At 42.5% G+C, this 21,563-nt stretch overlaps 1 protein-coding gene across 4 annotated transcripts in view; it reads right to left on the minus strand.

Annotated features, from left to right (window-relative positions):
- Positions 1–18,117, minus strand: part of SLC6A6 (solute carrier family 6 member 6) — a 65,649-nt gene extending 47,532 nt beyond the window's left edge. The window contains exons 1-3 of one of the 4 annotated variants that reach the window (XM_048490447.1): positions 17,916–18,117; positions 8,851–8,886; positions 4,370–4,435 (exon numbers count right to left, since the gene is read on the minus strand). In XM_048490447.1, coding sequence (XP_048346404.1) covers positions 4,370–4,424 — 55 coding nt within the window. In that variant the 5' untranslated portion in view covers positions 4,425–4,435; positions 8,851–8,886; positions 17,916–18,117. Of the gene's footprint in view, positions 1–4,369; positions 4,436–8,850; positions 8,887–17,661; positions 17,865–17,915 lie in introns of those variants that run through there. The other 3 variants (XM_048490449.1, XM_048490448.1, XM_048490450.1) reach the window with 3 other exon arrangements.
- Between the last annotated feature and the right edge of the window lie 3,446 nt (positions 18,118–21,563).

Below are 21,563 nucleotides of genomic sequence, written 5' to 3' on the forward strand. Positions count from 1 at the left end.
TTAAGAACTTCCTCCTAATATTCAGCTGAAATCTACTTCCTTGTCATTTTCACCCATTAGTTCTAGTCTTGCCCGGAGCAGAAACATGAAAAAGAACCAATAAGTGGAATGGCTGCATTTGCCAAGTTCATAATAAGACAATCTCTCTTTATAAAGTTTGGCAAATCTATTTCCTTAAACTTGGGTTTCTCTATTTAAAAATAAAAATACTCAAAGAAAATACAGAACAGAAAGTACATAGTCGTCGTGTTTAAAACAGGAAATGAAGCCCTACGGCAGTTACTGAGGTACTGGAAAAACAAAGAAAAAGATAAAGGGAACAGAATATTTTTAGAGAAAGGGGGGTTGTTTGTTTTTTGCTGTCAAGTCACAGTTTACTTATGGTGAACCCTCCTGGGGTTTTCAAAGCATGAGAAAAACAAACGTGGTTTGCCATTGCCTGCCTCAGCATAGCAACCCTGGACTTCCTTGCTGGTCTCCTATTCAAGAACTAACCAGGGCTCCCTGGGATCGGGAGGTGAAATATCCCGGTCTGCGCATGATTTTTTGCATGGCTTCCGGTTCTAAATCGGGCCCGCCCCACAAGATTTCCCTTATCCCAGGCTTTTCAAAAATCGCTAAATTGGCAATTCTTTTGAAAAACTCAGCACTGATCCTGCTGTCATACAACACCGAAGGACACGGACTGGTTTATATTTCTCACCTCGCCACCTGCTCTCCCTGCCCCACAGCTACAGTCAATCAAAACCTCTGGAAAACGGGAACGCTTGCGCACGCGCGGAAATGTTTGCATGGAAAATGAAAATAAACCAACGGCTCGTGCATAATTAACTGGAGTATTTCATCCCGGTCTTAACTCGATAATGAGAAGCCATGCAAAGGGAAAAACCGAGATACGAACACCTCAGTATGTATGATTCCAGTTTTCGCCCAGGGTAATTATAGCGTGCAGAAAACGCCTGAGAAGCAAATAGAGCAGACAGAGTAGAAGAGAAGCAGATAGGGTAGACAGACAAAAGAAGGAATAAGCAGGGCAGAGTTTATATGTCTATGTGCAAGGATGGATCAAGAAGGTAGGTGTGCACAGCACTTGAAAAGGGAGGTCGGTTGCATACGGTCCAGAGAAGCAATGCAGAAAACTGTATGTTTTGTGTGTGTGCATGTGCATCATGAATTCAAATTCTTCCAATTCCCTGAAAACGAAAGACTTCTATATAATCCCTAGCCCCTTAAACCAAGTCATCCTTTTCCTGAAAACCATTTGATTCTAAATTTTCAATTAAAAAAATATTTTCAACACAGCATGAAAATTTTGGACAACTGGTTGTTGCACAAGAAAAATAATTGGTTTAAAATATAAATATTTGCTGAGATGTTTATTAAAACCTCTACTGTGAAATACTGTCACTATAGGCAGGCAGGCAAGTAGGCAGGAAGGCGCAGAGGTATATGGGAGGGAAATGGCACCTGGAGACAACACCTTCTCTGGGCGATCTCCTGCTGAAGTCCCACCCCCTGGCCTGCACGGAGATCAGGGGAATGACCCCACCCCAGCCCACTCTCTAATATTAAAAGCTGGCTTTCAAAGCCAGCTTTTGAGCCTGCATGGAAGGGGCAGAGCTCAGGGGCTGGGCCATGCCCCCAACCTCCATGCAGGCCAGGGGCAGGGCCCTGCCCCCAACTTTCGCCCCCCCTCCATGCTGGCTCAAAAGCCAGCTTTGAAAGCCGGTTTTTAAAAGCAGGGAGGGGACAGGACTCGGGAGCAGGGCCACGGCCCAACCTCCATGCAAGCCAGGGGATGGGGCTCGGCCCTTGCCCTTGAGCTGCTCCCTCCCTCCATGCAGGTTCAAAAGCCAGAGCTTTCCAAAACTGGCTTTTGAAAGCATGGGGGGGGGATGCCTCGGGGCATGGCCCACCCTTGAGCCCCCGCCACCCATGCAGGCTCAAAAGCTTTTGAAAGCTGGGTTTTGAAACCACGGGATTTCATGTTGGCAGGAGCCTTATCAGATTTCAATGGAGCTAGCCCATATTTTTAACACAAACCAACAACATAAATCTGATCTAAAAAAAACCCCAGTGAATGATTGCATAGGATTTAAACATTATGAATGAAAAATGTAAAGGTTAGTGAAAAAGAAATAAACATTAAAAGAAACACTTGGAAAAATATTGCAGAATTCTGAAAATTCACACATAAAATGAAGATGAAGTATTGAGAGAGATTTTCTTTATCATTGTGGTAGGGAACAAAAGAAAAAAATTATCTTATTAGGTCAATGACACATCTATGAGATGTTTAATTATGTCTTTAAAAATAAAACCAATTTATTTTAAAAATTCCCAATCCATATAAAATCACAATTATGTTTTAAGGCCATTTTAAAAGAAAATACAATTGATGCTGTATGAAAGTAAAAGTCTCACTAGTTCCTATTCATTTAAAAACTACTGCACCCATATAAAAGTAGAATTATGTTCTCAAGTGATTTTTAAATAAATCCAGTTTATTTTATCTTTTATAAAAGTGCAGGTTTTGCTAGCTCTAATTTTTGCACATCTTTTATTTTATGTGTATGTTATAATTTCCCCTTGAATGTATATAGTGGTTCTGACAAAGTAAGGATCTCCAATTTCCACTTTCAAATATGTCTGTATTTCTCAAAGAAGTTCAAAGGTACAGAGAAATCAGACAAAAGTTCTAGAAGTATGGAGAAAAAGCATTGTTCTTGAAGGCAGAAGAACAATCGACACAAATCTGTTTACTTAAAATACATAGATTGCAGAATTGTATTGTATTAATGCTGGATCTGGATTGCCTAGGCAAATAACAGGGTTTTTAAAAGATTGTGTATATGTATACATGACCGTGAGTTCAGATGCACCAGAGCTGTCCTCTGCCTGCTCTTTTATTCACTTCTTTTGATTGTTTACTTCTTTCAGAAATTTTAAAGTCTGATCATTTTCCATACCCACCATTTCAAAAATTCTCAGTGACAGCAGGTACTAAATGAATAACGAATGAATAGAAAAAGAGAAAACCCAAGGCTGCAATTCTATGCATGCTTTCTTGGGAGCTAACCCCAAGACACTGAAGTCAGATTAAAGGAAGTTTAGGTCATCTCTATATTAGTTTGATTGCCCCAAGGCACTGAAATGACTGGCAGTTCAAGATGGAAATCTTTATTAATGGGAACTGATCAGCACTTTTGAAGAAAGAAAGAAAGAAAGAAAGAAAGAAAGAAAGAAAGAAAGAAAGAAAGAAAGAAAGAAAGAAAGAAAGAAAGAAAGAAAGAAAGAAAGAAAGAAAGAAAGAAAGAAAGAAAGAAAGAAAGAAAGAAAGAAAGAAAGAAAGAAAGAAAGAAAGACATGAAATCCTTCTAGCTCACATTGTGGTATGCTTTTTAAATGTGAACTCTTCTTGCTAAAGACAGCAATGTGTTGGAAGAGACTGGGGTGAGAGCTCTACAGCTCCAGTTTTCATGCACACACCACAGCCACAATGGATATTCCCAAAAGGTGGCTCTGCAGCTTCCATTCTGCTTGCTGGGTTTTTGCTACTCCTTACACTGGGTGCGCTATAGGATGTTATTCTGCTGGCTGAATATAAGACAGTTACAAATGTCAGCTGTGGGCTGGGAGGGAGGATTCTTTGCTTATTTTACCACAAACATTTTACTTATGCTATTCTGTGGAATCTAACTATATATATTTCTCCTACATTGTTCATCCATAGATTGCACTGTCTTTGGTACTCATTATGATAGAAAATTAATGTCCCTGAAGAAGCAGCAAGGTCTGTGCCAGACTTCGCAAACTAATCCACTTATTTTTGATAGGCATGAATCTGGTCAATACTCAGTTTCACTCGCTCTCCCTCCCGATTCCTTTCACGGGGCCCATCTTCAGTCTAATTAAATTACATGTGTCATCCAAATGTGGCCTTCACATTTTTCATAATAACTGGAATTCTTAACTAAGGTGTGATGCTAGTTAAGAATCCTAGTTATTACAATAAAAACAAACCTCAGTAAAGTTAACAATCATATGCTACTACTAATCATTAGAATGGCAATAAAATGATGTGAGCTGGTAACTTTGGGTGCATTGATAAGTCTATGAGGAACAGAAGAGTGGTATGTGGTTGCCCATGCCATATTTTTTCCACTGATCAACTAATAACCAATACTGCCAGAGAAGCAGTGTTTAGAAAAACAGAAATATAAAGCTAGACAGACAAATATATAGAATGCTTGCAGGTAACACTTACAGACTTTTCAGTGACATGGATACACATAAATGAGCCATCATGTTTCATGTAGCAACATGACCCACCCCCCTGTTCACAAGCATCTACCTTAACTGCACTCACCCGTTGGAACGGCTGTCCCCTCCTCAATGTGGATGGGCAGTGTTGGTTCCTCCATAGGGTGAGGCACTGATAGAAAGTAATGAATGATGGTAGTATTGGTTGCAAAATGATCACAGCAAGATGATCCTGCTTAGCATTACTTTTACAAATGAGGTTGGTGATGGCAATGAACAGTCTACTTTCTCCACATATTGCTCATGCAAATTAACTTGGTTTTCAATAATTTTTTGACAAGTTTTGATTGTTTTTTTTTAAAGTGACAAAGCAAGAATCAGATCTCATTCCAAATTTATTTGGGCCGTTTTAGACAAGCATTTTAAACAAGCCATTATTGCGTAACTCCCTAGAGTTCACTTAGCTCCTGTTGAAAAATTAATGCTAGACAACTTGCAAGGAGCCAAAGCAATAAGCAATACCAAGAGATTATCAACTGAAAGAGATCTATACATCGTAGGTGAGGCTTCTTCTGTTATGTGCAGATGCAAGAAAAAAGAAGCACCAGCATTTCAACAGCAGGCATCACAAACCCTTGTGAAAAAAATATCATGAAGGGGGGAGAAAGAGAGAGCAATTTTTTTTCCTTCTAATGTATCGCCCCCTCCCACTCATGCATACTTTCCTAGATACAACCCATGTGCAGAAATAGACTGCTTTTACTTCTGGATTAAGGGTCCTTCTGCACATGCAGAATAATGCTCTATCAATCCACTTCCAATGCACTTTGCAGCTGGATTTTACTGTGCGGAATAGCAAAATCCACTTTCAAACAATTGTGAACATGGATTGAAAGTGCATTAATCTGCAAGTGTGGAAGGGGCCTAAAACTTACAGGAATAAATCCCATGATAGGGCCACAGAAGCTCTCTTCACCAACCACACAGGCATGGATCCAAATATGCCTGCTGTGTAAAGGACGCTTCTGCTTTTCATATCCAGTTGTCCTTAGTTTAATCAGGTGCCCCACCAGCCAGAGACCCCATCTAGTGTTACTGCCCTACTGAAAACCAAAGTTCTTAGAACAAACAGAGAGGCTATGGCTTGTTTTCCATAGGAAGGAAAATGGGCTTTGGTAGAGGCTGTGTTTAAGTGAAAAAGCATTTGTTTTGCATGATGTTTAGTTGATGCTATTTTTTATTTATATCAAGCTTTTCTTTCTGGTTGAGGACCTAGAGTGGCTTTTCATATGGTTTACCCCTCTGCTACTTAATCCTTACAGCACCAATCCTTACAGCACCAATATAAGGGTATGTTAAGCTGAGGGTCTGTGATGGGCCCAAGATCACTTGCTGGGTGGGCTTCCATGGCTGTGGCAGATTCGAAGCCAGTCATACAGGCCCTAGACTGACATTTTACCCACTAAGCCAGGGGTCTGCAACCTGCAGCTCTCCAGATGTTTATGTACTACAATTCCCATCAGCCCCTGCCAGCATGGCCAATGGGCAGGGGCTGATGGGAGTTGTAGTCCATGAACATCTGGAGAGCCGCAGGTTGCAGACCCCTGCACTATGCCACACCAGAGATAAGGACATGAAAAGGTTCCAAGTCCTAGACCTGGCATCTCCAATTTAAAAAACAATAGTTAATAAGTGCTATGAAAGACATCTATCCAGGATTTTAGAGTCACTGCCAGTTACAGTACAATACTGAAAACTGGATTTGATAGACCAATGGTTGGACCCAGTATAAGGCCTCATCACAGTTTCATGAGTAAGAACGAAGGCTTGAAGTTTTCTAAGACCTACCACTTTCCCAACTTCTTCTGTTGCCCTTTACAATAAAAAATAAATACACAAATAAAAATCTTCTTCACATTTTTAAGTATTTGGGAGGAAGAAATTGGACTTGGAGAAGGGAACCTCAGCATGTGTTTCTCTCTGGTCTTGGAAGGAGGAAGGGGAATGCCAATCCTACCACCCAATTCATTAAATTGCATCACACTTTAAGGTTCCTGTAAGATGGGAGAAGCTTGGACTCAATATTCTCTGGGCTGCTCTTCATTACTCCTATGCTCTCAGTCAAAAAAACTGCCCATTTGGTTGCCACTGACACAATCAAGGTTAGTCAAACTAGAGAATGCCAGGGAGGTGATCCTGTTAGTAGCGAAAACTAGGCCCCACAATAATGGGTATAAATTACACGGAGAAAATTCTCAGTGGATATTAGGAAAAAAATACTTACAGTAAAAAAAAAATTATAGTAATTTTTTTAAAATAGTGGAATCAGCTTCCAAAAAAGGTGGTGAGCTCCCCCTCACTAGCAGACTTTAAGCAGTGAATGCACAAACGCTAGTCTGGGATGCTCTAGGCTGATTCTGCATTGAGCAGGGGGTTGGATTAGATGGTGGCATGACCCTTTCTAGCTCTATGAATCTATGATTCTATTATTCTGGTCAGGAGCTGCCAGTAAGAACATTAAATGAGTCACGTTGCATGTTGCCTCTATGTACATTTTGCTTCTGGCAAATCAGGGACAGTGAGTCCATCGACATGTTACCTTCTATAAGACAACATACAAGGGAGTTCACTGCCATTTTATCTGAAATTTTCCAGGTTGAACAACAGTCTGGTAAGGAAGGCACACCTGTGCCTCCTAGGGAGGGGGATGAGTGAAGGAAAGTAAGCACTCAGACAACTGTTGTTCAAGATGTATGTAGGAAAGGGCCGTGGCAAAAGGAATATGCTGAAGCAGGGCAGACAGTCTCGCTCCTTCCTTCTGCCGCATCTCGTTCTTTATCACAAATATTTTGCAGATCCACACCAAAGTTTCTCTACATCTGAATAACTGCTAGCTTAAGGTGCAAAGTAAGGACATGACTTAAGGGAAAGGCAGAAATAATTTATTGTACAGGTTACTGTACTTAACCCAGAAATAATCACTTATGCAGGGTGAACTGCACAAGCTGCTTTCATTCTAAAGGTTCAACTAATAATCCAGCCCAACAATAGCAAAAGAAAGTTACTACATAGCTTTTTTGCTACGCCTTAACCAATTGTTATAATGCAGGAATAATGCACTATTGTAATTTAATGTGTATTATTTTAAAATGAAAGCGTATTAATTTATGGAAAAGTTGCCTGATGCAAATGTTCCCGGGGTTACCATTACGCAAAGCAGGGTGCACACAAAGAAAATTATGGAAAATGAACTCCATACCACAAACAACAAACAAAACAATGAAGGTGTCCCACTCAAAGGCTTGATTTTGCTGTAGCCTTATAAAAGGTTTGATTGTTCTTTACATGTCCGGGGGGGGGGGGGGGGGGGCGCTATACTCCCCAAAAATGGTTCTATGTTCCCAAGAGGTCCTTGAATATGTTTTCTGACCAGCAACCTTGCATGCTGCAGAGTCAAACACTTTGAAATTGATGGGAGAGAGACTCTAAAATGCTTAGTGATATGACAATGGAATCAATTTTTTTTAACAGGATAAAGGTTCCACCAGTGAACCTAAGTACTTCAGCTCACCTAAATGAGCATTTTGGAAACAGATCCTGTTTATAAGAAAGCCAAATTCACAAGGGGCATATAAAGAAAAAGAAGAGTTTGGATTATTACCCCACTTTTCTCAATTGTAAGAAGTCTCAAAGCAGCTTACAAACTTCTTCCCTTCCTCTTCCCACAACAGACACCCTGTGAGGTAGGTGGGGTGAGAGAGTTCAGAGAAAACAGTGACTAGCCAAAGGTCACCCAGCAGGCTTCATGTGTAGGAGTAGGAAATCAAATCTGGTTCACCAGATTAGAGTCTGCTGCTCACGTGGAGGAGTGGGGAATCAAACCTGCTTCTCTAGATTAGAGTCCATCGCTCTTAACAACTACACCATGCTGGTCTACCTTAACATGACATTCCATCTGGTCTAAGTACCATGCTCATGCAGAGGAGGGACATTTAGTATAGCTTTGCAAATGTTCCCAAAACGTATTAGCCAATGATAGTTGCACAAATCAGCTCTTTTTCACAACCTGGTAGTTACAGGGTTGCCAGGGGCAACTACATGAATGGTCTGCCAGCGAAAACTGCCCTAGGATGCAGATGTACACAGAGAATTGGCAGAGTTTTGGGCTAGTAACTGTTTATGCTTCATGTCTTCAGGATTTTTAACAAGTATTGCAAAAAACCACTGGAAAAGCCTGTAACATCTACATACTATTTGAGGCCACACGCACGTGCACACACAACCAAAATCAACTTTGCACATAGTAACTTGGATTCTGTGGCAGAATCCAAGATTTTAAAAAGCATATCTTGGCATAGCGGAAGGGAACCTTATACATTCTATGCTGTTGTCTTATACTAGTTTGTTCTGTGGTCTTGGATCATTTCTAAAAGTTATCCTCTCTCATCCCTTTTTTAATACACAAAGAGCAACCGTATTTATCTTACTTCTTTTTAGCAATCCACCATTGAACACAGGGATTTTGAACATCTGAATTGCACTGCTAATATTTCACTAATTTCATTAACGAGCATAAATAACACTTACATGAAGAAGAGCCTCTCCAGAATGGATTTTCTCTTCCTGTTTCAGAAAAAAGAAAGAAATAAAACAAAATAAAACAAAACAAAAAAGAAAACACTAATGGAGAAAATAAGGATACGAACATAATGGTACCAGACAAATGTAGGCTATGAATATTTTTTAAAAAGTAATCAGAATGCTGGAAAATAGTACTAGTTTTGTTAATATGAGACCTTCACCTCTAACTTTCCACTTGCATTTGAAATTTAACAGGCCACAAACAATTGCACCTCAAACTGCCTCAATGGAGAGCAGAGCACCATAAAACACATGTGAGTTCTCGCACCATTCCACCTTAATCACCTTCCAGAGTCTGCTTGTTTACGGTTCTCCATTGCTTACTGGCCCTGTTCTAACATTGGGAAAGGTGAACACTATCTCCATTGTTTACCAGCCTGTTTAAGCACTGTGAAAGCTATACAGTAGCCTATAACAGTGAATCTGAACTTTCAGATTTGCTCATGGGAGGCTGCAAGCTAACTTCTTGTCCCACAGATGCAGGGTTTTGTGGCCAAAATCGTTGGTGGTTTCCTGCTAGTCTGCCAGAGCTGTGGGAGGATGGAAGAAGGCAGGAAGGCCTGCTGAATCTTTCATTGGAAGACGGCCAGTTTGAAGTTGTGGGCTGTGACTAACTTGCAGCTAGTGTCCTTTACATGCAGAAAAATGAAATAATAATGAGGCAACACAGTTCTGAGGTGATAGAATGAACTGATATCTTACTGTGACACGGCTCTGTGAAGATGCCAGCCACTGATGCGGACGAAATGTCAGGAGCTAAAACTACCAGACCATGGCAACGTAGCCCAGAAACCCACAACACCCAGTTCATTCCAGCCATGAAAACCTTAGACAAAACAATAACTAAGCTTGATTTACAATGATATACAAATGTAGACATGTGGCTTAACCAGAATTAGTTTCCCTACCACTTACCAGGATCCTAAAGAAGGATTAAATCCCGGTTAAGCATATTAACTTGAGGGGAATCAACTTGTTAAACTGTACACCTGTATTCATACGTCACAGCTAACTGGAATTATTCTTAAAGTACCATTCCTTAATCATGCCTTAAGACAGCTTTGTGTTTGCATCTACATATCTAATTCTTAATTCTAATTCTAGATCACTTCTGCTTCTCCCAGCAATTTTGCTTCTCCCAGCACTGTCACTCTGTAACCCGTCATTCTAGTTCCAGAGTACTGATTTCACTCCTAGGAACTGTCATTCCAGCCCCAGAACACTTCTGCTACACAAGGGGAGAAAGGGAGAAAAAAAGATTGCTAGAGAAGTGGGGGGGGGGGGGGGGGGAGAGTCAGCAATGACTGATAGATAAGGAATGCGGCAGAAAGCAAGAGAGGAGGAATACCCTCTGCAAATGTTTGCAAATTCTCACTTGTTTTCTAATTCTGTACTCCTAGTGTTATTTCATTGCTTATGAGATGTCTTGTGGTGTTTGACTGAACTGTTTTCTATATTTTGTAATCAGCCTCATCTCTCAGTGAGAAAGATGGGCTACAAACCAAGTAAATAAACAATCATGTTATGTGCAACATGGGGGGGGCGGGGGGGGGGGGGAAGCCAGATACATGCAGGAACCAAATTCAACTATGGTTAAACTAGACAACTGAATGTAGTCTACGGAATAAATTTTCTTGGCTACTGTGAGAAATAGATTGCATCAGTAGAAGGCTCTGTTGCAGATCTTTCCCACATTCACCTCTCCCTAGCTGGCTTATTTAACCCCAGAAAAATTTATTCCAAGTTTAGCAACATGGGTCAGGGGATTGTGGTCAGAAGGTGAATGGGGACAAAACTGTCCCTTCTGACTTTTCCATCAGTGAAGTGCTGTGGACATAAGGGGAAGGGAGGAGTGATTTTTCCACCTTCCCCTTACTCTCCACAGTCCACTGACCTGCATGGCTTAGTCAATAAGGGTCCTGTGACACAGGGAATAAACTCTCCCAGGGTTGGAAAGGACTCCTGGGTGGAGGAGAATGCAAGAAATGTACGTGGCCCTTGTGGTCATGAAACACAGGATCCAACCCAAGACTGAGGGGACATGGCTCTCAGGACAACCTCTGCAAACCCTTTGCTCGCGCTCAACCTCTTGAAAGCAGAATGATGGCAGCAAAGCAAGGGTGGTGGCAGCAGTGGCCTTGGGCAACCCAATTTGGGTAGAAAATGGCATACAAATGTTTTAAATAACTTAAATAAATAAAACTCAAATGACAGCAGTAACCACATTTTTTAAAAAAATCCAGCCAGTATGTCAAAGATAACCTATGTAAAACTTGTTCTTCAGCGGAATCATTAAATATTAAAGCCTTAACAGTCTACAAAGTTCACACCAGCTTACACCAGAGATGAAAAGTCCTAACCAACATAGGATAGTAGAGATACACAAAAAACAACCGTGTTATAGTCACTGATAAATTGTGAACATGAAGCATTTGCTATTAAATAAATAAATTGATGTTGTCACAGAGGACAAAAGGATAAAAAGAAATCAATTTTCATATATTATGACAGCAATTCTAAGCAGGTCTACTCAGAACTGGCCTTACTCCCAGGAAAGTGCTTTTTAGGACTGCACTAAGGTTGACTTATAAATACATCTACAATGAGTAATGCATGATATCACATCTCAAACATGTTGATTTCTCCAAATTTCACTTTTCAATCTTTGACACTTGACAATCTAGTACTGATTTGAAACACATATAGATTTAACATGTTTGGAATGACAAAACACCTAGAGATGCGATCAAAGCAGTTCACTGCCATCATTCAATAAGGCTCTAATCAATACGGTGCACTAAGGGTTAAAGAATCTACCATTAATACATCCCAGCATACAAAAAATGAGTGGTGCGCCTGCTATTTCACCTTGTGAGTACTAGGCCATCTTTAAAATTTATTCACAAAGTTTTGGCTTCCAAGAACCACTTAATTCATGACTATCTAGAGTATATCATGTCAAGAATATTGGAGAATAAGAACAGGGCTATTGTGGAGGTCTTTTATGTAGGCCAGTGGCTCTTACTAAAAAATTTCCCTGTTTCATGTTCATGCTCATTTCCCATGCTGGTGTGGTCAGTGGTGTGAAGGTGCAGAGCCTGAGGTAGCAAGACTCATATTTGAATCACTGCTCAGCCATGATAACAAGATGTCAGGCAAGACACAGCTTAATCAATTTGGGTGACTGACAGACAAAGTACTGTACTAAATCACTGAACAGTTCCAAAGACATTATGAAAAGAGGGTTCTGAAGGGGGCAAGGCTCTAGTTCTTTGCAAACGTCATGACTCCACAAAATCCCAAAAGATAAATGAATAGAAAACAGATATAAAATTAAAGAAAGTGATTAAACTTCCAGCTCTCACAGTATCAAGGATGGCCCACGATTCTCAACTCCTGCCACTGCCTCCTCCTCTCCATCCTTTAGAAACTCACCTCTCCACTGTCTTACATTAACTCTCGCTTCATGGCCCAGCATTCCCCTCCTTTTGTTCCATTCAGCCCACCCCTGTTAGAATGGTAGTTAAGGAAAAAGACAACACAACTGTGACATCAGCAACTGTTACATCATTCCTGCTTCTCCATCTTAGATTTTCTTGCTGCTCTTCTTAGCTGTGCCAAGAAGCCTGAGATGAGTACAAAAAGATGCTTTAATGGTTGCTGATTCCAGAAAAGCACTTTAATTTCCCCACCCTCTAAAGAAGATGAAGCTGGTTCTACTACCCTATGTAGTCATGAGGGGGACAGCTCTATGGAATTCAGATGCCTTTCTTTTAGCTGAAAGGTCACATGTTCCCTAGACCTAGTCATTTGCCTTTCTCTCCCTTTCAACATTCTGCCCATGCCAGTGAAGTGTTTCAGGAGGACAGCTTTTTCTAAAGGGATGCGGCATTTGAAGAATTCTCTCTGAAATCAATGCCTCTGCCAGTGAAACACTTTGGAAGGAAAAAGAAGAGAGACTCTCCTGCATGAACTTGTTGACATCTGAAACATTATTATAAAGTTAATAAGATAATCATGAAGATATATATGGATACTTGTAGCATGGAAACTACTTTATCTTGTTTTTCCACAGTCCTTCAAAGTGGAACTGACTATCACAAGTTGTTACCTATGCAAAAGACGCTGAACACACGTCAAGGAACATGCAACATTTGCATGCTCTGCATGCTGTATTGTCAATCCATCATATCAACAAATCTGCCAAGTTAATAAAGGAGCCATAGCAATCTTACACCACAACTTCACAAGTCATATGGGCAGCAACTTACTTGCAATCTACAATATGACATGCAGCAGTCCACTGCAACAAATGATGAATAAGTTTTGAACCATTTCTATACAACAGTGTAGAACTTCCTTATTTACTTTGTAGGCATTTCCCAAAATGACTGTAGACCTTTTCAGCATCATAATGTTCTGGTGAACAACCTGAATTTGTTGCTTAATATGTTATGCATAAACTTAAACCTAGATCTATATCATTAGATATTTCATAACCTCTTTTTGCCTTAGAATGCAATACGAACCCTGTCCGCAGCACATCTCTATTTTCCTCTTGATCAATTATGTTCATTTACACTACCTCAAACAGAAGAAAAATATGTGCGCTCATTCTACTGGAACTGACAAGCAGCTTTTTGACAGAACAATTAGTGGGTGTGGTGCCGGGGTGAGAGTTCACCACACAATGCAGTAATCCATACAGGAATTTGATTGGACATGTTAAAGAAGCACAGTGAAGCTCTGACCACCACAAAACATTTTAACAGCAACCGTACCACCATATCATAACTTGTAGATCCCATCATATAGACCATGGTATTCCACAAGCAAACATGAACACAAGCACAAGAAATATCTAGAATGTTTTAGGGGGAAAAGCACAGAAAGCTCAAGCAAGTAAATTGATCCACACATTTGGTTGGGTGATGTCCCACAGGGAATTTCTGTGAAAGGAAGGGGTTTTATCACCAACTGCCCCCTCACACTGTCCTGAAGGTCCTTTGTGCCTTAAGAGCAACTTTTGCAAGGAATCTTTGCTACAGAAGGAGGAGATGGGCAAAGACAGAAATTGACAGATAGGCAAAGACAGAAATTGACACTGACAGAAATCCTTTCTGCTCCATAGGATCCAACATTTTTGAAGGGAAGACCACTGCTTCTCTCCCGCAACACCACAAGACAATCTATCCTGGGGGCAGAACTGTATGCCATTTCTAAGAATGGTGATCTGATCGACCAGATACAGTGGCAGGCAATCTTTTGAGAAAGAAAGCAACAAGTCCAAAGGGCAACTATGCCTCAAGGGCATTCTTTAATACATACGCTGCCCCAACTCCTGTAGAAAAATATTGCCTCTAGTTGACTGAGCCTAGGAGCAGGTATCACAGATTAAGCAAGCTTGGAGTCTCAGAAGTCCTCACTGCCTGCTCCAATGCCTTCTCTGGCATTCTAGAACACCGACTTTGACCAAGGAAAGACTCGATTTATGGTACTTTCTACATCTTCAGAGGAAATGAAGAAAATCTTAGAGGAGGTAACGCAAGGAAATCAAGGCTATGGGGAGATGGGATCAAAACTGTTCCGTGTCTCCTCTACCACGTAAACCAAAATGCAGGTTGGGAAGCAATTTGGGTTGGGAAAATAATGCAGGACAACGGGTTATGTTGCCTCTATGAACAGACTGGCAGCCTTACCCTCCTGCACTTCATTTTATTAAAAAAAAAAACCCTGGAAGATCCAATCACAGATTTCCCGTGACCTGTGTTTTGACCCTGAGCTTTCCTGACATCAATGGGCCATAATTGAGATGCCACAAATGATTTGGCAAGCAATCACTGAATAAGCCCCTGAGCGACTTGTACAAAAGTCTCTCATCAGAAAAAAGACAGACTCGTGTCTTATTCATCTATTTTTAATATTCCAATCACACATTTTTCTTCCTATGTACATCATTTTCTCAATTAAATATTCCTTTATTAGTTATTAGCCTCTTCTTACCCAGCCCATTCTCCTCCCACTATAAAGAAAAAGAGGGCTGGGGAAAAGAAATGCTAAATATATCTCATCACTGCAGAGAAATGGTATTTAATAACCAAATATCTCATTTCACTCTGTGTCTACTCCAGAGGTAAATCAGCTAGTAAAATTGCTCCAGCTTTACTAAAACCTGCTCAAACACATCTAAAACCAAAGCAGTTCGTTTTATGACCAGCTCACAGACAAATACTTCCGGATATTTGTTCACTTCCTGACGCTGTATGCTTGCATAAAAAATATTCTTTAGATTGTATCCAAGATCAGTATGTACTTATGCCCAATACAATAAGCAGCTCTCTGAAGCCTCTTTTGTTTAAACTGCCACACTGGAAGATACCAACAATATAATCTGTCGCCAAGCAACAAGTGAAAAATGTCTTCTTTTTTTTTTTGTATCTTCTCTCGACATACCATGTTTAATGAACTGCTACGCTGGTCTCACCTCACATAGTGCCCCCTACGGGATGGGATGTTATTTGTCAGATTGGCTTTTGTGGGCCAGTAAAGGTTCCACCCTCGGTTTAGAGAGTAGTGCAGAGACAAAGAGTGAAAGGGAAAAGAAAGAAAGAACACTTAGGCCTTGGGAAGAAAACAGAAAGAGGGGAGCTCTTTGGGAAAAGCTTGAAGAGCAAAACAGAACTATTGCACAAAAACTGAACAAGTTTGGGAAGATGAAATAACCCTCAAAAATGGAAAAGTAGGAACAATGCAGCCCATACAGATTTTGAGAGTGAATTAATTGTACAGAAAGGAATAAGTCAGCATGGGCTGCATTTGGTCCTATTTTCTCTCTGTTTTCCTTAAGCAAAAAGCATTGTTATTACAGTAGATGTCCAGCCCACCTAATATACAAACTACAATCCATTGGCTGTGGTGGGTTTTCCGGGCTGTCAATCCATTCCCTTTTTCTGCTACAGAAGATCAACTTCCAACCAACATAATCCAGGGTAATATTTCCACCATGTTCCTCTGAAGCCCAATTCTGCCATAACAACGACCATCCCAAATATAAACCTGGATACACAAATTCATTTACCAATGACACAGAGGTCTGGCCCAGGCTGGCTTCATTTTTCAAAATTATTCATCCATGACCACACGTTTTTAAAGAAGCAATTTGCTATACATTCTTTCTTTTTAAGTGGTAAAATCTTATCTAGCAACAACTCACTTAAGTTCCAAATCACACATCCGATTTCATGGCTCTTGGAACAACCTTATTTCAAATTTCGCAAGCAAGCCCAACACTTTGAGACCATTTGATGGATGGAACAAGAAAGCATGGTGATGGAAAATGCCATCAGGTTGTAGCCAATTTATGGAGATCCCTCATGGGGTTTTCAAGGCAAGGGACATTCAGAGTCAGTTTGCCGTTGCCTGCCTCTGGACATAGAACCCAGACCATCTTCTTCAACAGTCAGGTATTAACCAGGGCCAATCCTGATTAGCTTCCAAGATCTGGCTAGCCAGGGCGAAAGAAACTATAGTGGTTACCAAAATAGCACATTAAGCACAACTACCTTTTCTCGGCACATTTTCTCCATACCTTTCTCTTGCCTGCTTTTTCTCAACCTTGGCAAAAAGCCACAGGGAGATTCAAGAAGGTAGAATTTTCTTACATACTGCACCTGCCTCTTCATTTCACAGAATGTTGCACCATGTTATCTTCAGAATTCTAACATGGATCGTAAACAGGCTTGCAGGGAAACGTGCTGCTTGAAATATATGGGCCTTGCACCCAAATGTAGATGATGAGATTGTAACCGGATGAAAAATAAAATCTTGAACATCTGGTTTCAGAACGCATACACCTTGGCCAAAACACAGATTACATACGTGACGATAATTTCAGTTATCAGTTAGTGAAAAGACAAGGCAACGTCTTTAACTGGCTATCAGCCGATCCTTTACATGCATGCAAACTGGCTTCCTCTTTTTGTGCTTATATGGAAATTTAGATAGTGGTGTATCAAAAAGTCTCTAAACAGCTTCCGTACAATGGTCACACACAGTTGGATATCCATCACCTTAGTGTCAGCTTCTAATCCCAGTAGCACAGCTGCAAAATCAGAATCACTTCATTGACACTGAAGTGTGCCTAAAATTCAGCTCATGCAAGCAAAGTTTCTGAAAGGATCCTAATCCCCTTCCTATTCCCCCCCCCCCCTTTAAGAAAATACATGAATGGGCAACAGCTATGCAACAATGAGCCGGTGGTTTCCAACTAATTCTGAGGCGGCTACCACATCTTCAAACATAGTTTCGCAGCCTATTACATATATGTGTTTGTGTCGGGGAAACATAAGAAAATGTACTAGATCAGGCAGAAAGCACTACCATACAAGTATGACACTTAGCCGTTATCTCTGATTAAAAAGTTAACACATGGCCTCAGATGGCCATAGCAGAAAAAGAGGTGGAAATTATAGCTGAGCCAACAGCACAGGTGTAGGCACATACAAACACCCGGGGGGGGGGGGTTTCTCTGCAAAAAAAGGGGGGTGCAGACAAAAGCAACTCCGCCATGCTCTCTAAAAAAAACGCAGCCAAGCGATGCATCCTCAGGGTAAAAATCGCAAAGGACGAACACACATCTCCAGCGAGAAAGGAGACCGTAGGAAGGGACAGGGTGTGTGCCGAGGCGGAGTTCAGCTGGGGGGAGGGGGGGGCCCGGCCCAAGAAGCCCCTCTAATGCCCAGCTTTCTTCCTCCCTACCTTGCCCGAGAGGATGCCACTAGCCAAGCAAGGGGAATTCGCGTCGCCTTTTTTCAGAGCTGCCGCTCCTCGTCTTCAGCAATGCCACAGGAGAGAAGATCCATATGCGCGCCTGCCTGCCTGCCTCCTTTGTTCCTAAATGCTTGGAGGGAGCGCGGAAAAAACGTGCGAGGTAACCCGCCGCCCCCTCGCCTGCTTCCCCCTTTCTCTCTCTCTCTCTCTCGCCAACCCCCCGAAAAGGCAGCAGGGGGTACCTGCAACAGCAGCTCGTGCCTAGCCAGGTAGCCGTCCAGCTTCTCAGCTGTCGGAGGGTCCGCGCTACGTGTCCCGGGGAGAGCGTCCAGGCGACTAAGCGGGCTGCGAGGGAGGAAAGGGTAATTTATAAGCGCTTTCTTCCTGACCTCTCGTGTCTGCCGTCTAATGAGGGAGCGCTGAGCATCACCCATCCTGCTGAGTGGAAAAACACCAGCTCGGCCTCTTCTGGGGCGGGGGGAGGGAAAGGGGAGGGGCCCGGGCAGGAGCGGGGAGGGCAGCCCGCCAGCCGGCCGGCCTCACACAGCCTTGCCTGCACGCACACACTCAGGAAGGCACACGCGCAGGGGAACCAGGCGGCCTCGGCTGGCAGGCGGCCCGGGGGCCCGAGCGGGGCGGGGCGGGGCCGCCGGCCACTGGGAGCGGGGAGCAGCTGCAGCGCGGCGGCGAGGACGGGGGAAGGAGGGAAACATGGGGTGCAAAAGCAGGGAGGGAGGAGGGTCGCCGGTGCGCCACGCGAGGGACGACGCCCGGCGTCGCAGGCATGTGGTTCCCCTTTCCTCCTTCACAAAGACACCCAAGGGGAAGGGGCTCAGCATAGCCATTTCGCTGCAGGCCTAGCACTACCCCCACCCCACCCCTTCTCGCAAAGGCACCCAGCAGGTGGGTGGATGAAATCCGGGTAGTCGTTTTTATACCTTACCAAAACAAATACGCGTTTCCCTGCGCAGCCGGCCGTGGCACTGGAGGTAGCGTAGCCGTGGGGCTCCGCGTTTGCTGGCCGCCTCGTGTTTCCACTCCCGGGGCTTTTAAAGGCGGCGCCCTCCATTTGCAAGGCTGTTCACGATAGGTCGTTTTGGAGGACATTGATGCCTCGTGCGGTTATGGCTCGGAAGAGACTCGACGGCACTTAATCCATGCATTTTAGACTCTGGGATGAAGGGCCTGTATAGGACGGAGCATGCTACAAATGCTAAACTGCAACCTGCGTTTCTCCAACCTTTTGATTGAACCCTCTCACATTTAATTCAGTACCGGGTGACCATTGTCTACAGGCATTTGAAATTAGCTTTGCAATGGGAGGGTGACCTGATGTAGCTTGATCTTGTCAGATCTTGGAAGCTAAGCAGGGTTGGTCCTGGTTTGTATTTGTATGGCAGGCATTCAAGGAAGCCCATGGTTGCTAAAAAGAGGTAGGCAGTGGCAAACCACCTCTGAAAATCTCTTGCCTTGAAAATCCTACAGGGTTGCCATTCGTCTGCTGTGGCTTGGCAGCATTTTCCATCCCCACCAAGAGGGTGAGACTATCCAGCACACATGTCCTAGGGCCATGGTGGCAAACCTATGGCACTCCAGATGTTCATGGACTACAATTCCCATGGCCCTATGCTGGCAGGGGCTGATGGGATTTGTAGTCCATGAACACCTGGAGTGCCATAGGTTTGCCACCACTGTCTAGGGAGACATATGGGTGACCCCAGGCTGTTTGGAAAGCTGTGACTTGAAACTTCTCATTTCTTGAAAAATAGGGAATGCATAACATCAAGATTTTAAGGGGAAGGAGGATCAGAGTTCCTAGAGAAACAGTGATATTCATGTCATTTCCAGGTTCTCATTAATTAGAAGGGGGTAGAAAGTGTAACTGAATGGCAGTGTTGGACCACAATAGAAGTGAATCAACTATTTTTTTAAAAGGAAACTGCAATGAATTTGAGAAGTATGCCCCCCCCCCCCAAAAAAAAAGGTGATATAAAAATGCTGAGGAGAAAATGCATTTCCCAGAAGTTATGTTGCCTCCATAACAAGAGCAGGTTTCTCCAGGATACATTCAATCACCAGTGCTTTGGTCAGCCACATTATGTGGTTGACAATATTTATCTACATTTACAGAATGCCTTTCTCATTGGGACTCAATGCAATCAGAACAATCAAAATTATGTCTGTTTAGAAAGTGGACCTTGTAGTGTTGTGTTTCCCCAGTACACATACAAACACAGTTCCAAGAATAAAGCACCCAAAGTTCCCAAACTCACTGTGGGAAGTCCCAGGCTAATTCAAAAGCACAAGTCCTCAGATCAAGCCAAAGTCAGCACAAAACAGACAATTCAGGGCAGGAGACACAAGGTCTGTAACAATTAGATGTGTGGCTCCCATGCAGCTATGCCCTTTCCAGCTGTTTATAAAAACAGCGCTGCTCAGACTACCTCTAATACCGTGTAGCTGCCAGCTTCCTCCGGCTTGCTCCTGTGAACACTCAATTTGCTGTCGATTCTGAGTCAGTGCAGGGCTGGCAGATGAGCACTTCACTTCCTGTCCTGTACAGCCCTGCATGTTATCCTGTGCAATTCCTGAGGGTCTAGTGACGTGGAGGGCGAGTAGATAACTGACTTTCCACAGCTACCTGTGGGCTGAGGGGTCACTGGGCTGGTTCCTGGCTGCAGGTTTGAGTTTGGCCCCATAGGGGCTACTTCTTCCCATAACACTTCTGCCACCGGCTATGGGTCAGAGCCAGGGCTGCTGGCTGACTCCTCATCAAAGGAGTCTTCAGTGACTACTGGACCCGGGTGGCTCACAACATGTAGAAAGGAAAACAGTGGGGATAATATCATTAGAAGATATCTAGAACCTCAGTACTCACAGGTCTGTCTCAGTCCCTTGCTCTTGTACTTAGGATAGCTACGTTCACTGCTACGGGACGCTCACAAGCACATTGCAGGAGCACTGCACAAGGGACTTTTAATCTATATATTTATTTACTTTCTCACCAATGAGGATCCAGAACAAAATATATCATTCTGCTCTCATACATTTTATCCACAGAATAACCCCTTAAGGTAGACTATGCTGAGAGTGTGTACCTAGTCCAAGGTCACATAACAAGCTTCCGTGGCAGAGGGGGGATTTGAACGTGTGTCTCTTGGATCCTATTCTGACACCAATTTCTTGATGTCTACTCTAGTCTCACCACTTAAGTGGGCAACCAGGCCCTGACATTGGTGAAGTGTTGCGTAGGTCATAGTATTGTACTAAGAGGTTTTCCTCATGTTATGCGAATAACTAAGCAGAACTATGTTTCCTCACTTCCCTTGTGAGGAATCTGACTGTTTCTGTTTTGGTTCATATCTCTTCCTGCTCTGTTGAAACTAACCAGCAAAAGCAAAAATATGTCTCCTTTGGACACCAAACATATAAGAGGAAACAAATATGTTTTGGAATCCAGAGCTTATAAACATTACCTGCAACAAGCTAAAGTCATAATAATCATCATTCTTGCATCACATAAAATTAGGTACTCTTAGTCTGTATTTTTTTAAAACCAGGCTACTCAAAACAAGATGACAGGATGTGGGTCATATTACACTGGTAAGCCACTGTCCTAAAAATTCCTGCTCATGAGCACATTACTTGAAATAATTAAGACCAGTTACAATTAAATCTATTTCAAATTCCTGGTTTGATTGTGCTCAGTTAATAATTTGTAGCTACCACTATACATTTGCAATAATTTTGTTTCTGACTACTTTATAGAACTAAACATGAAACAAGTTGTTGCATGAAGCCATGCAGGTAGTCATGGAAGTAACAATTTCTAGGCCACTTCAATCTGGATTCAAACCTGAACTTCCTATGGGGAAGAGAAGGAGAAGGGG

This window comes from Sphaerodactylus townsendi, linkage group LG03 (genome assembly GCF_021028975.2).
Source record: "Sphaerodactylus townsendi isolate TG3544 linkage group LG03, MPM_Stown_v2.3, whole genome shotgun sequence".
In the NCBI taxonomy this organism is placed as follows: Eukaryota; Metazoa; Chordata; class Lepidosauria; order Squamata; family Sphaerodactylidae; genus Sphaerodactylus; species Sphaerodactylus townsendi.